Source organism: Stylophora pistillata, chromosome 8 (genome assembly GCF_964205215.1).
Source record: "Stylophora pistillata chromosome 8, jaStyPist1.2, whole genome shotgun sequence".
Lineage (NCBI taxonomy): Eukaryota > Metazoa > Cnidaria > Anthozoa > Scleractinia > Pocilloporidae > Stylophora > Stylophora pistillata.
The window spans coordinates 24,030,363-24,046,273 of record NC_142526.1 but is presented as its reverse complement, the minus strand read 5'-3'; the positions used below and the strand labels follow the sequence as shown (position 1 = coordinate 24,046,273).

At 40.2% G+C, this 15,911-nt stretch overlaps 1 protein-coding gene across 2 annotated transcripts in view; it reads left to right on the top strand.

Annotated features, from left to right (window-relative positions):
* Positions 1-13,570, top strand: part of LOC111342049 (uncharacterized) — a 19,526-nt gene extending 5,956 nt beyond the window's left edge. For both annotated transcript variants that reach the window (XM_088729973.1, XM_088729972.1), the window contains 5 exons: positions 6,131-6,202; positions 8,856-8,927; positions 9,192-9,260; positions 9,646-9,717; positions 13,140-13,570. In XM_088729973.1, the coding sequence (XP_088586099.1) occupies positions 6,131-6,202; positions 8,856-8,927; positions 9,192-9,260; positions 9,646-9,717; positions 13,140-13,299 (445 nt within the window). In that variant the 3' untranslated portion in view covers positions 13,300-13,570. The remainder of the gene's footprint in view (positions 1-6,130; positions 6,203-8,855; positions 8,928-9,191; positions 9,261-9,645; positions 9,718-13,139) is intronic.
* The last annotated feature ends 2,341 nt before the right edge of the window (positions 13,571-15,911 follow it).

Sequence of the window (15,911 nt, the reverse complement as noted above, 5' to 3'; positions counted from 1 at the left end):
GCAGTAAATGTTAGTGTCGTCAGCAAATAAGTGAAAGGTGGGCAATTTAAGGCACTAGGTAAGTCATTGATATATAATAAAAACATCAAAGGACCAAGAACAGATCCTCGAGGAACCCCACAAGTGACTGATAGGGAATCGGTCATGACCATCAACACACACAAATTGTTCTCTGTTGGATAGATAAGACGGAAACCAATCATAGACTTTGCCGTACTCCATAATGATGCAATTTCAACAAAAGAATAGAATGATAAACTGTATGTATCAAAGGCTTTTTTTAAATCAATGAAATTACCACAGCCAAACTCATTGTTGTCAATTGAGTAACAAATAGATTCAGTGATACTTATAAGTGCGTGATTAGTTGAACACTTTTGTCTAAAGCCAAACTGAAGTGAGTAGAGAATGTTATGACATTCAAGATAACCATAGAGTTGCTTATACATAGCTTTTTCACATATTTTGCTAACAGATAGCACTGATATTGGCCTATAATTATATTTGTCATATCTAAAGCCTTTCTTGAAAACTGGAGTAAGTCTTACCAATTTAAGTTTATTTGAAGAATGCCACAGGGAAAATAATCATTAATTAGGGATGAAAGAAGTGGAGAAATATGGTTTTCAAGAATTTTTAGCAATCTGACGGGAATACTGCAAGGGCCAACAGATTTGTTAATGTCCATTTGAGATATGTAGGACTCAACTTCAAATGAGGTGATGGGGGACAGGAACATTGATTCAGGAAAATTGCCATTTAGGAAAGAGGTAGAACAGCAACTCCCCTGTGGAATATCTTTATCAGTGTTTCTACCCACATCAACAAAAAAAATTGTTAAAGATGTTAGCAATAGCACAGGATTGTCAATAGATTTGCCACTTTCCGTTAAAAGGGTAGGAATATAGTCGGCTTTAACTTCACCAATGTTTGTGATTGATCTAATTCCTGACCATATTTTTTTAATACTATTCCCACCGCACAGAAAGTAATTCTTTAAGTAATTAGACTTGCTGGTTTTGATATCTTTAACAACACTATTCCTGAATTTCTTGTGAAGAGATATTAGAACGAATTTGTCCTGTGCACACAGATGAAAATATTGCCTTTCGTAATGAATATTAATCTCTATTTAAATGAATCTAGACACCGATAACGGAAAGGTCTGGACAGGGTACAGGCAGTTTACATATTAATATTAGTCCTTACCTTAACATTAAGCAATTTTTTCAACATGCAATTCTTAAGACTACATAGATAAACACCATGTAACGCCCTAAACACAACAATGGGCCTTTTCGCTTTTATAACCAATCTCGAAGACTATCACTTAAAATGCATAAAACACGTGTACTGTTTGAGAGCATTTGGTCAGAGCTGTGGAAAACAGTAAGAAACCAATACAGGCACAGTATTGAAACTTCATAAAAATAAATAAAGGCCTTTTACATGGTCGTCTTCCAAGTTATGAATAAAGAAATTTTTAAATGACTAGAAATCGCTCATTTAGGCCAAGAATAACAGTTCTTTGAGATCTTACGTCCCTCTCACCTCAGTGGGTGTGGAGAAAACGTGGGGTAGGCTATGGCTTACCCAGTGGCCTACCCAGTGGCCTACTTTATGGCCTACCCTATGGCCTACCGGTGGTCAGATTTTTAAAAACAAAAATAAAACTAACGAGTACGCTGGTGCAAGGGAACACGGCAAAATGTTATTTTTTTACCTGGTTTTATTCGTTGTTTATTCGCCAGTTTGAATTTCCGCCATTTTGTTTTTGAGTATTGTTTACCGCTGACGCTTTATATCGCAGGCGAGCGCCGAAGGCGTGAGAGTTTTCCGGACGAGCCCCGGAGTGGCGAGAAATAACGGAGAGTGAAACATGTGGGGGCGTGACCCTTTTCAACCAATCAAAAATTAGTAAAGCCATAACAAGGGGGCGTGTACTTCTCATGATGCTCGTTGTACTTGCAATGGCAACAAAATACGTCATTTGGTGGTAAATTTTGCGCCAAACTAAGCTCGCACAGAATTTTGGTCGAAGGCGCGAAGAGTTAGAAATATAAACAAACATAAGAATTTATGGCGATTTTTCAGTGAAAATCAGCGGAAAGTGGAAAGAATTATTGAGGAGAGTTATAGTGTTTTTGTATCTGGAAAAGCCAGCTGTGGAAAATCTTTCTTCCTGCGATATATTATAGAGAAAATTCGACGGAAAGGACTACATTGTTTTGAAACAGCACCAACTGGCATCGCTTCACAGAACATCGGTGGTATAACCATCCATTCATTCGCTGGTACTGGGTCAAAAAGTATTCATGAACTAATTTGTGCTATTAAAGCTAACGCAGAAGCAGAGAGGAGATGGAATAGTTGCGATGTTCTTGTTATCGATGAAGTGTCGATGCTGAGCCGCGAACTGTTTGAAGCTATCGCTCGAGCCATCCGTCGAAGCTCGCAACCCTTTGGCTCGATACAGCTGATTTCCAGAAATTCTCTTCATCTTTTTCACGACAGAAGGCATGGCCCTTAAAAGTAGTCTTCCAAATGTTGCTCTGTTTTGAATAGGCTGGCCATTTTTCTTACATTCAAGTTAAAATTTGCCGTATATATTGTCAACGGTAACAGTGGGACCCGACTTTTCACAAAAGTTTTCTAATATTCTGCACGGCTGGCTCAAGCTCTGTCACAGGCTCTTTCACAGTGAATAATTATAGAGTTTGTATAGTGGTTTAGTTGGACTTGCTTTTGAGCTCCGTAAATGTAAAGTTGTGTGAAGTAATCAAAGAAATAAAGTCTTGAGTCTTATGGAAATTGGTTGCCTCTGACTGTAGTTATTTCTGAAAACAGACGTTTCGGCTAATGCTTAAGCCTTCATCAGTGATATGAAAAACGAAGATCGTTATCCTACGCTATTTAAAGTTAAAAACGTGACGCGAAGCTTGCGCGCGTAACTATGTATTTGATGCTCGCGCGAGGTCTTCTGGAAGTACGATGTGATCGTTCCGAGCATTCAGATCCAAAGTATAGTGCCAGGCTTCAAGGAAAAGTCTCTCGTGGTAATTAGTTTCGAAACCAACGACCCTGACGTCTGTAAAATCCAGGCTATGGTCGAGAAGGTGGACATGGCTTGCGACTTTGGAGTTTAAGTCAAAACCTGCAACTGCCTTTTTGTGCTCTGCAATTCTGGTCTTTAAAGATCTTTCTGTTTGGCTATAGTACTTAAAAATTACACTGTGTGCAATTGATTTTGTACACCATGCCTGACTTCTGGCGGTCAGGTTTGTCTTGCTCCTTTGGGCGTGGAAAAAGGCTGTTGATTGTCACACATACTAAGGTACCCTGGGTAAACTCATCGACTTGACTAGATCGTCGATACTGTCCATCTTCACTGTTTTCAATGGATTTTTACAAATATCCTCTTACCCGGGGTATCTTAGTATGTGTGAAGGGCTGGTGTTAGAAGACTATGGGGAGAACCAGGTGAGAGAGATTTGACTAGGGTCCAGGTTGACCGCGTATTAACGGTCTCTCAGCTGCACAAGATGTTCCTTCCACGCATTAGAAGAATTCAGAATTTGAGCGCCTGGGATGCGTAGCAAGATTCTCATGTGCCAGCCAGAAACAGTCACGCTGATTACCCTTTTCTGATTGGACGAAGTTATTTTGAATTGGACGACGTTATTTTGAAGTGGTCAATCAGACGTGACGGTTTCTTGCTGGCACATGAGAATTTTGCTACGAATCCCAGGCGCTCAAAAACTAGTAATAGTAATCAAAGTTTAATGTCTTTACGTGGGGCATGGTTACCCATATTGCCCGAGCCAGAGGCTCATGTATGAAACGCAAGACAACAACCCACCTATCCCACGCCAGGGGAGGACATCCATCGTGCGTGTGAAATTGACGTCTCCTACCCCTAACCCTGAGGGAGACGGGACCTCCATTTATTCGTCCCTATTCGAGAAGACTAGAATATCTAAACCATTTCTTGATGTTATAGAAAGGCAGCATATTCTTCTCAAGTATTTTAAGACCTTTAGTGTTGGTCCGGCCGGGGCTCGAACCCTCGACCTCCCGCACATCAGTCCAGCGCTCTATCCATTGAGCTAACCGGGAAGCGGTTACTGTGGGATTTTGATTTTCTTCGAGGGCTAACTCTGGTCGGTTTGGATGGATTTTCGATTGGAAGCTACGAGGAGAATCGTGCATCTTTTGACCTTAATGCTGCGAAGTTTGAAAGCGGAGCGATGCGATTTTCGGGGGGAAAATCGCTCGGGCGCTTGAACCCTTTCAAAACAAAGCTTCCATCCTTGTCTTTCTTTTATGCATTACATTAACTACGAACTCAGACTTATTCAAAATCGCTCAAAAAAAAAACATTTTTGAGGCAAAAGGACAACTATACACCACAAGTAAAGTAGTTCAACGTTTGTTTATCAATGATTTATGTACATAGTCAGCAATATATCACTATAAGTGAGGTAAACGGTAAATCTGGTACATTCACTATAAAACAACAGTCGGCTACACACAGATTGCAATTGTATGGGCCCCTATGTTTACAACACGCTTCTAACGGCTGAATGTCAACGGTTTCACTCCCCCTTATTTCTCGCCACTCCGGGGCTCATCCGGAAAACCCTCGCGCCTTCGGCGCTCGCCTGCGATGCAAAGCGTCAGCGATAAACAATACTCAAAAACAAAATGGCGGAAATTCAAACTGGCGAATAAAAAACCAATAAAACCAGGTAAAAAATAACATTTTGCCGTGTTCCCTTGGTTAAGGGGGAGGGGAGAGGAGGGGCCAATATTGCGTGGTCGCTGAGGATATCCAAAATGGCGGCTTCACCATCCAGCTGGTAACTTACAGTGGAGTACTAGTGCAAAAATGTAAAGAACGGCGTCATATCGGACAACATATTCAAGTAGAAAAACGCAAAGAGTACGTGTCAGGCCAATTTTTTAAGTGCCTCTTTTGTGCTGTGGTATTGAATTTGCAACAATTAAGCACCCCGACACACGCAGGCATCGCCGTCATAAACGTTTCACAAACTTTACTTGCTTTTCCTAAGTGAGGGCCAGTATTGCACTCGTTTGAAAGGAGAGCTGATATGATGATGTTTGCCCGAAAGTTGCGTTTAACCGGCTTCTGTTCCTCGATTTCCTTGTTCTATCAGAAAGTTAAGAAATTTTGATCGGAATGTGGCCGCTAAAACAGCAAAAGAAAGTCGTTGGTAAGACAGTCCCCAGGAAAACGTTGAAAGGTTTGCAGGAATGCTATGCTTTTAAAAATCTGACCACCAGTAAGCTATAGGGTAGGCCATAAGGTAGGCCACAGGGTAGGACATGGCCTACATTATGGCCTACCCCACGTTTTGTGCATACCCCACCTCAGTTCATTCGAAGGTGTGTAACGTGACATCCCAAAGGACGGCTGTGTAAAATACTAGGATACCAAGAGGATTTAATAAAAGATTGTGTTTTAACAGTCACCTCTTACTTTAGGTAATTATGTTTTAAATTACACTGGTATAAATAAACCTTGCCCTTTCATTCACAACACCGGGAAAGTATCGGGACCCAAACGATCCATTAAGATAACTGATCACTTCACGTGCACCTCCGCCAACGTCATCTGTATCATAACTTGCACTTATTGCAAAAAGATATACATCGGCGAAACAGGAAGACGACTAGGTGACCGATTCCGAGAACACCTCAGCGACGTAGAAAGGAATGACAAGGACGCATCAAAACCAGTCGCTAGACACTTCTAGGCATCACATGGCAATCTGCGGTCTTACCTTACATTTAGGTAACTCGGAAAGCCGCAAAACTCTTGAACAAAGATTTATCTTTCAAATCAGCACTCTTAACCTCATCGGTATCAACGCGGAACGCTTTTCATTCTACTAATTTATTCGTGTTTTTCTCGTCACCATGTTCCTACCAATAGCGTAGCTCCACTTTCTGCACAGAAACGCAGATACAATCCACAATTCCTCCCTTCGCTCTGACGAAGGGCTAATGCTCGAAACGTCAGCTTTTTTTACTCTTTACGGTTGCCAATTTACAATTTTAACTTAGTTGATATAACCAAATTACTCACTTTATGTTTGTTTCATCGTAGATGTTACAGTCAAAAGACTGGGAAGTGTTGCGTGTGTGATGATGTCGCTGACAAAGGATGTTATTGCAAACGGTACGTATTTCAGATTGTTACCTTAGGGCCGGGGGTACATTGTTCGCGAGATTGTTCTTTAATTAATTTATTGTGCAGCCATTCACACGAGAAGTTGCTACTTTGAAAACGATACTGACAAATGACATTTTTTATCGCTCTTCTGTAAAACTTGTGCTTAGCGGTCAACCGGTCGCCCCGCCCCTCAACACAGGTTTGACAATGACATGATTATTTCCTTAGATACAGAGGTAAACTTACCTCTTTGATATTTGTACAATTTAGATGCTATGGGATAAGTACCGGGATTTGCTCTGAGTGTATTGGCATGGTTACCCGTATTGCCCGAGCCCGAGGCTCATGTATGAAACGCAAGACAACAACCGACCCATCCCACCCCAAGGGAGGACATCGATCACAAAGTAATTTTGTGCGTGGGAAATTAACGTCTCCTACCCCTAACCCTGAAGGAGACGGGACCTCCATTTATTCGTCCCTATCCTAGAAGACTAGAATATCTAAACCATTTCTTGATGTTATAGAAAGGCAGCATATTCTTCTCAATTATTTTAAGACCTTAAGTGTTGGTCCGGCCGGGGCTCGAACCCGCGACCTCCCGCACATCAGTCCAGCGCTCTATGCATTGAGCTAACCGGGAAGCGGTTACTGTGGGATTTTGATTTTCTTCGAGGGCTAACTCTGGTCGGTTTGGATGGATTTTCGATTGGAAGCTACAAGGAGAATCGTACATCTTTTGACCTTAATGCTGCGAAGTTTGAAAGCGGAGCGATGCGATTTTCGGGGGGAAAATCGCTCGGGCGCTTGAACCCTTTCAAAACAAAGCTTCCACCCTTGTCTTTCTTTTATGCATTACATTAACTACGAACTCAGACTTATTCAAAATCACTCAAAAAAAAAACATTTTTGAGGCAAAAGGACAACTATACACCACAAGTAAAGTAATTCAACGTTTGTTTATCAATGATTTATGTACATAGTCAGCAATATATCACTATAAGTGAGGCAAACGGTAAATCTGGTACATTCACTATAAAACAACAGTCGGCTACACACAGATTGCAATTGTATGGGCCCCTATGTTTACAACACGCTTCTAACGGCTGAATGTCAACGGTTTCACTCCCCCTTATTTCTCGCCACTCCGGGGCTCATCCGGAAAACCCTCGCGCCTTCGGCGCTCGCCTGCGATGCAAAGCGTCAGCGATAAACAATACTCAAAAACAAAATGGCGGAAATTCAAACTGGCGAATAAAAAACCAATAAAACCAGGTAAAAAAATAACATTTTGCCGTGTTCCCTTGGTTAAGGGGGAGGGGAGAGGAGGGGCCAATATTGCGTGGTCGCTGAGGATATCCAAAATGGCGGCTTCACCATCCAGCTGGTAACTTACAGTGGAGTGCTAGTGCAAAAATGTAAAGAACGGCGTTATATCGGACAACATATCCAAGTAGAAAAACGCAAAGAGTACGTGTCAGGCCAATTTTTTAAGTGCCTCTTTTGTGCTGTGGTATTGAATTTGCAACAATTAAGCACCCCGACACACGCAGGCATCGCCGTCATAAACATTTCGCAAACTTTACTTGCTTTTCCTAAGTGAGGGCCAGTATTGCACTCGTTTGAAAGGAGAGCTGATATGACGATGTTTTCCCGAAAGTTGCGTTTAACCGGCTTCTGTTCCTCGATTTCCTTGTTCTATCAGAAAGTTAAGAAATTTTGATCGGAATGTGGCCGCTAAAAGAGCAGAAGAAAGTCGTTGGTAAGACAGTCCCCAGGAAAACGTTGAAAGGTTTGCAGCAATGCTATGCTTTTAAAAATCTGACCACCAGTAAGCCATAGGGTAGGCCATGGGGTAGGCCACAGGGTAGGCCATGGCCTGTACCATGGCCTACTCCACATTTTGTGCACACCCCACCTCAGTTCATTCGAAGGTGTGTAACGTGACATCCCAAAGGACGGCTGTGTAAAATACTAGGATACCAAGAGGATTTAATAAAAGATTGTGTTTTAACAGTCACCTCTTACTTTAGGTAATTATGTTTTAAATTACACTGGTATAAATAAAACTTGCCCTTTCATTCACAACACCGAGAAAATATCGGAACCCAAACGATCCATTAAGATAACTGATCACTTCACGTGCACCTCCGCCAACGTCATCTGTATCATAACTTGCACTTATTGCAAAAAGATATACATCGGCGAAACAGGAAGACGACTAGGTGACCGATTCCGAGAACACCTCAGCGACGTAGAAAGGAATGACAAGGACGCATCAAAACCAGTCGCTAGACACTTCTAGGCATCACATGGCAATCTGCGGTCTTACCTTACATTTAGGTAACTCGGAAAGCCGCAAAACTCTTGAACAAAAATTTATCTTTCAAATCAGCACTCCTAACCTCATCGGTATCAACGCGGAACGCTTTTCATTCTGCTAATTTATTCGTGTTTTTCTCGTCACCATGTTCCTACCAATAGCGTAGCTCCACTTTCTGCACAGAAACGCAGATACAATCCACAATTCCTCCCTTCGCTCTGACGAAGGGCTAATGCTCGAAACGTCAGCTTTTTTTTACTCTTTACGGTTGCCAATTTACAATTTTAACTTAGTTGATATAACCAAATTACTCACTTTATGTTTGTTTCATCGTAGATGTTACAGTGAAACGACTGGGAAGTGTTGCGTGTGTGGTGTTGTCGCTACGAAAGGATATTATTGCAAACGGTACGTATTTCAGATTGTTACCTTAGGACCGGGGGTACATTGCTCGCGAGATTGTTCTTTAATTAATTTATTGTGCAGCCATTCACGCGAGAAGTTGCCACTTTGAAAACGATACTGACAAATGACGTTTTTTATCCCTCTTCTGTAAAACTTGTGCTTAGCGGTCAACCGGTCGCCCCGCCCCTCAACACAGGTTTGACAATGACATGATTATTTCCTTAGATACAGAGGTAAACTTACCTCTTTGATATTTGTACAATTTAGATGCTATGTCATAAGTACCGGGATTTGCTCTGAGTGTAATGCTGAAGCTGGGAATGGATTTTGCAAAAGGTATGTAGTTAGTTTTTTCAGTCAACTGTGAGCAATAATTAATTCCAGGTGTTACAAACGAGGGTCTACCGCCTGAGTTCCCCAGAAAAGCCAATCCGTAATCTTTGATACTGAATGCCATCTTTGACGATTAGAAATAAATCTTTCAGACTTCGATACGAAGCATACCGTTCCATAAAAGAATATTAACAAAGGAACTTAGAACACTTTAAATCTCTATTAATTTATTTTATCAACTATAAAGAAAGGTCATATTTTTTCCTGCCATTTTGGGGTCGTTCGGAAGGGGACACTTGTTGCAAGAGTTACTGCTGACAATTACTTAACCGAATTAAACTGGGTTTGTAGTTAATCAGTACCTCCGTTGATATTTGTTTCATTTTAGATGCTACAGCAGTAGGACCGGAAAGTGCTGCCAATGCGATAGAATAACTGAGCAGGGAATGTATTGCAATGAGTAAGTGGTCAGCTGTTGTAGTTTATTAGTTTAGACACTGGATGAGAACGTTTGTCACCAGCAGTGATAGACCGTTTTACGAGTCAAGTTCAAGCACGAGCTAAGTTCGAGTCACAAGCCAAGTTCAATTGCGCTTCGTTTTTTCTCCTTTTTTTGCTTGAAGTTTTTTTTCGTTGTCAAAATGTTGCGCCAAGGGTACAGGAACACCTAGTTTTAAGGTTAAGACTTTTAATTTTTCTACAGCTGTTCATGTATCGGTTCACACCTGCGATCAAAGAAGTAAACATTCTTACGCATCTACGAGTTGTTCTCACAGATTTCGCGGACCTCGTTATTACACATGTGTTGTGGCAGAAGTTCCATTTCAACGACAAAGTGTCGAAACTGACTCGGAATACTAGTAATAATAGACCAAAAGAAAGGACTGCTCGTAGTCTATAGTATAAAGAGAATCTCAGCATCTTGTCCTACTTTTCTGGTTTTTCTCGTAATATACAGGGTACACTTTTCAAGATTTTCGAGGCATCTCAAATTTGTCGAGACATCGTCACATAATGTGTGAAATATATAAAGCATTCTATATTCTGTGTCGTATTGATGAAAAAGACGTTGAAAATTGACGAGCACATTTCTGAGTTATTTTTTCTACATAAAAAATAACTCTATGTTAGTGTATCATGTGGTAAGATGCTTGCACCAATCAGATCGCCTCATTAGGATATATAGATATGTATCTTGCACCAATCAGGTCACTGCATCAGGGTATGTACCTCGCACCAATCAGATCACTGCATTAGGGTATAGCTGCATTAATAGCGAAGGAATTCACCCAACAGTGACGCACACCGAGAGTGACATATTAGTGGAGAACTGTGAGCTCATCTACCCAGTGTAATGGTACATGTCATTCGTGAAGACTTCGTCGCTATGAACTGTCGGGGTTAGAAACGGCGTCAGGGAATATTTCTTCCATTAAGAAGTTAAAAAGTGTTTTGTGTGTCGCTCCTTCAATTACAACGCACACGCCGTCAGCTAAAGGCCCAACACGAAATTATCACTAGAGCGTTTGTTTTGGAAGGGCTAGGTTTTCTGACACAGTTAAAATTTGCGCAAAGCTTATGCATAAGGGATCATCGCTAGATAATCTTGTTTTTGCCTTGTGGTTGCTCTTTGGCGAAGGTTGAAAGTCATATTTACTGTCTACTTCAACTGCCATGTTAAATATCCGTTTTTTTTTTCTTTAAAAAGATCTCCATGAATAACATCTTGTGTTTAAACAATATTACGTGTTTAGTTGTCACCACTCTTTCCTAGATGAGTGTCATTTTCCAGTAAACAACCTAAATCAGTTTACGACATCATCCTACCCCACTATAAACATCTCACTTGGATGTAAAGGCTATTGTTGACCCCCATTGTTAGTTAATATTCCACGCAATTCTCACTGAGACGTTTTCTACCAATCAAATTAACTTTTAACCTTAGACTTCACCCCATCACGAGTCAATTTCCTATAAATAACCAGCATTTTATCATGTATTCCGCACGCGCGGGGCAAAGTTCAGATAGGCAACAACCAAATAAGCAGCCCACGTTATTTTGCCCATATGAAGGTATTTGAAATATGATATTTTCTTTTCGTTAAATGTAATTTCACTTGTTCCAAGAACGGAGACCACAAATAGCTTCGGTCAGAGGCTTTTGGATATAAGATAGTGTTACTTTGCCTTTTACAGCAATATTATGTGGAAGAATATATTTGAGGCAATTGACTGTAACTGAATAACTATGATTTGTCTCTGACGATGGAGCGGCAGTGAGCATAGTTTGTGAGGGTGACTTCAGGAAGCGTGGCCCTAATGCTGTTTCTTTTGCTAACAATTTTTCAGATATCAGTGGCAATACCATCAGTAAAATACGTGTTTCTGAGTTTATTTCAGATAAATTAGAGGGTTTTTTGCGCACGACTAAACGAAATTTTTATTGGAATCTTTTGAAAGTAATTGTTATTTTTCTTTAAAAATGCAAACATCAGTTCCTTAGAGTCCAATTTCAAACCACTCATCCAAAAAAACAAACTTGCTTGTGTAGCATGCCTTTATTTTTTTTCCACTTAAAAGCTACAATAATAGATAAAAAAAATTAAGTTGGCTCGAACTTGACTCGTGACTCAAACATGACTTAAGCTCAAACTTGACTCGTGTGACGGCGGTACAACTCTCACTTACACGGGAAAAATATATGATTTGCGCAGCCTCCCGAGAGGATTCGAGCCCCGACAAAGTTCGATTCTCTTGGGGAATCATATCTCTCGTTTAGTTAGTGCGCTATATTCACTGTCAGTCCGCTGAATTCAAAAGTTTGTTTGATTACAAATAGTCCCTTTCGATTTGAAAAAATATCTTACCAACCTCCTTTTCTTGGTCCGTACCGCAAGTTAAGGAACGTATTTTTTTTCGGCTGGGGTCACAAACCGTGCAGAAGAAAGTCGGTCCGTAAGTTACAATGCGGCTCTCGAACTCAGTAAGAGGTATGTAATGAGGAAAAGCTCACAAATAGATCGAAAAAAAACCTGAACACACTATAAGAAGAGGCTAATCGACTAAGATTTGAATACACGTCAATAGATCGAAACCACATAATTAGATATTAACGCACACTGAGTTTAGGCGGTGTGTAAAGGCAAAAAACTGAATAACCGCAACAGAAAAGACTAATCTTGGGGATAAGCCTCAACAGATGCCCTGCCAACTGGGCCACTGAGAGAACTAGTCGGCGAGTTAGGCCATACAATAAATTCATATGTGACAAGCGTTCTACATACTGCTAGGGACAGCAATGTAGGAGGGTCTTGTTTAAATTGTATTTTTTAGACTGCAACCAGCATTATTTTTCTAAATCATCAAACCGCTAGCCCCTAAGATTGGTCAATCTTATGACGTAGAGTGTGCTTACTTAAACCCAAGTGACGGGAGTCTCTTTATAGGGTGTATAAAGGCCTCTGATGGAGTATCGAAAACTCCGTCAGACTACAATTCACAGTATAGAAAAAAAAACTGCTAAAATGAAATTGAAGCAACTCCAGATCATCCTTAGCAATCACTGGCCTTGATCTCTGTTATGTAATTTAACATTTATCGAAATGTCTACGTGAGTTTCTGACGTAAACTGAGATGCGATGAATTGCGACGTTGTAACTGAATAGAAAAGAAAACCTAGGTCATTCGTTTTCTCACCCACTCCAGCCCTTGTTCATTTCTTTACTTTGAGTTCCAATAGCTCCTTGTGAAATTCATTTTTGTGCTGATGAAGTTTGAGATACCTTTTTGGTTTCAGCATTTTAATCAAAGCTAAGTCATTCGCTCTTTTAAAAGTTATCTTATATCTCACTGTTTCTTAAATGGCTCTGAATATACTTGTAGATGCTATGACTCAAACTGGCCGCCACCTCTCCGAATTGAAGTATCCTCTGGAGGAGAGCATTTAAAGTTTTATGGCAGGGAGAGAGACTTGCAGAAATACATCAATGTTGCAAATCATGGTCAGCGCCGAGAATTAGATTTTAAAGACATTTCCGACTAACATTTTTCCTCTAACATATCAATTATGTTTCGTTATCATTGAGATTCTTTGAAGACATGACCAGTAGCTAATCTTAAGTGTTTGGTTTAGTTTCTCTATATCTTTGATCTAAAGCATTAAGTCAATAAGAAATTGAAATAAATTTGTGCTCTAAGGGATGCTAGTTAATCAGGGGGATCACGCACAAGAGTGAAGAAGCGGTTTTTTCATTTTGTTTTTCAGTTGTACTAATGTAACAGTAAAGAAATAAAGATCTTTTGTGTGCCAGTTATTTAATCTCACAAGTTATGAATTCATCGGTCTTCACCTTAGTGTTATAGAAGTATCCCTTTTCCCTCTCACAGCTTGAAACATGTTGCAAACAATCGTGCAAAAAATAATTAAAGGGGAGATAAATCATCGAAAGAAAAAAAAAAGTTAGCGCTATAGCGTTCAAGTTTCGGTTGTTTTGTTTCCTCTTCGCTAATCTGACGAACAAGATTATACTGAGAGATAGAATTATATGAGGAACTGATTTGGAAAGAGTGAAATTTTTCCTCTTTGAATTAAATTATCCTTTTGTTCCTTTCTATATTTTACAAAATGTTGCAAAGAGGAATAGGGAAGTCGTACGGGTGAGTGGTGTCCACCATTCCTGATTTTAGGGAAGCGAAAATACTTCTTGTCCTTAATATTTCATCATAATTATTACCACTACCCGTGGTCAAATGACAAACTGCCCTCTCTAAGACGCTTCTTTTCGCGAGCCAAACGGTAAAGTGCGGGCTGTAAATGGCATTTGCCGCCCACTCAAACTTGAACCCACAGACTCACCTCCAAACAGAGATTTCTACGGGGGAATACACGAGGTACAAGTTTCTCTAATCGTTACTTAATTTCGATTGATGTAAGCTGACTTTGAAATTGTACAAATAACTTGTTTTCATGGACTTGACAGAACTGATTTCAAGTTCTTTTGTTTCTGAGAGAATCGACTTTTTTACGACGGATATCTATAAGGATGATTTTAGGCCCAGTTTAAACTAGAGGCAGCCTTGCAATGTAATAATCTCTATCTTAAATCATGAAAGAAACGCCGAAGCAGTAAAATAGCAAGGGAGTAATCAGTGTATTCTCTTTGTATTATTAAGTCAACAGAAACTTTAAAAAAACCTGTCAATTTCCCTAGACAGTACAGGAAATGCAGTAATGTTCAAGTTTTGCCTGATTTTCTTCCATATGGTTTCCTTGAAAATTTGTGCTTCTGTTGTTTTATGAGGAGATAAATAAAACAAAGGACTATCAACAAAAGCTCAGCTCGTGAAAAGGTAAGACAAATTTATTTACCAAAAATGTTTGCCGCGAGGGTTATACAGAATTAAGATTTTGATTCTTGCATTTCAGGGTGGAGGAATATGTAAGCAGAAGTTGGATCAAAATATTGTCGATCCAGAACCCGAAATGATTTTCATTGTTTGCTATGTCCTGAAGATAAGTTTGGTCTTGTTGAAATAAAATGTCCAAGCTCAAAATTTGGTGTTTCTCTAGCAGAAGCGTGTAGTGACTCTCACTTTTATCTAGAAATTAAGGATGGGATACCCAGACTAAAAAAGGACCATATTTACTATGATCACGTCGAGGGTCAAGTGGCCTTCACTGGTGCCAAGTGGTGTGACTTTGTCACATATACAAGCAGCGAGTTCAGCATTGAAAGGATTCACTCTGATGAGATGCACTGGAAGAAACTGCGAGCAATTCTGCAACACACCTTATCATAACTTTTTGCCAGCTGGAGCAAAAAATATATGGTGTGCAACAACAAGTTCCATGACCTAGAATTACATTGAACTGAACCGGCATGTCCTACAGGTTCAACTCTGAATCTTAACTCTGACTATTTAAGACAGCCCAAGCTTCTACTTAACTTAATTAATTTTCATGAGAATTCATTATGATGGAATGGGTCTTCGTAAATTACAAAGTACAACACATACAGTCCATATTTGGTTTACGACACCAGATAAGCTCACTGGGACAATTCCTTCCCAGACATGAAAGCTGTTCTTATTTTTGTTAATAGCTCTTTCGACATGAATTCACTGTGAGGCAATTGATTTGTGGTTTTGACAACATCCTCTGGACTCATGTGTCCCTGAGAACCCAAAAAAGGAGGAATATTTGGAGGGAGCAGGTCCTGCACTGTAATTCCCTTATCTGATCCTACATGGGTTTAAATCATCGTGTATGTACAGGACCGTGCTGCGACGGTACTCGGTGGAGGATTGCTTATCATGAGCCCCGTCATTCAGGCCCTTTTAAATAACACCTCATAGAGAATGACCTTCATATTCATGGCAACAATCGTGTTTTTGACCGGAATTTTGTCGTGTTTCTTTGACCCAAACGTCGCCACAGCAAATGAACAAGAAGAGACTCAGAGAAATAGCGAGCAAGAGTTACAGAGAAGTTCTTCAGTTGTTTGGATGTTTCATATTTGAGAAATAAGGAGTACCTGGTGTACTTAGTGGCAACAAGTACCGTGTTCCTGTTCCTTGGTATTGCCATTCTAATAAAGTATACATGGTACTTTGTGAATCATAGTCGCCTAGATGTGAGCACCGAAAAAACTGTTT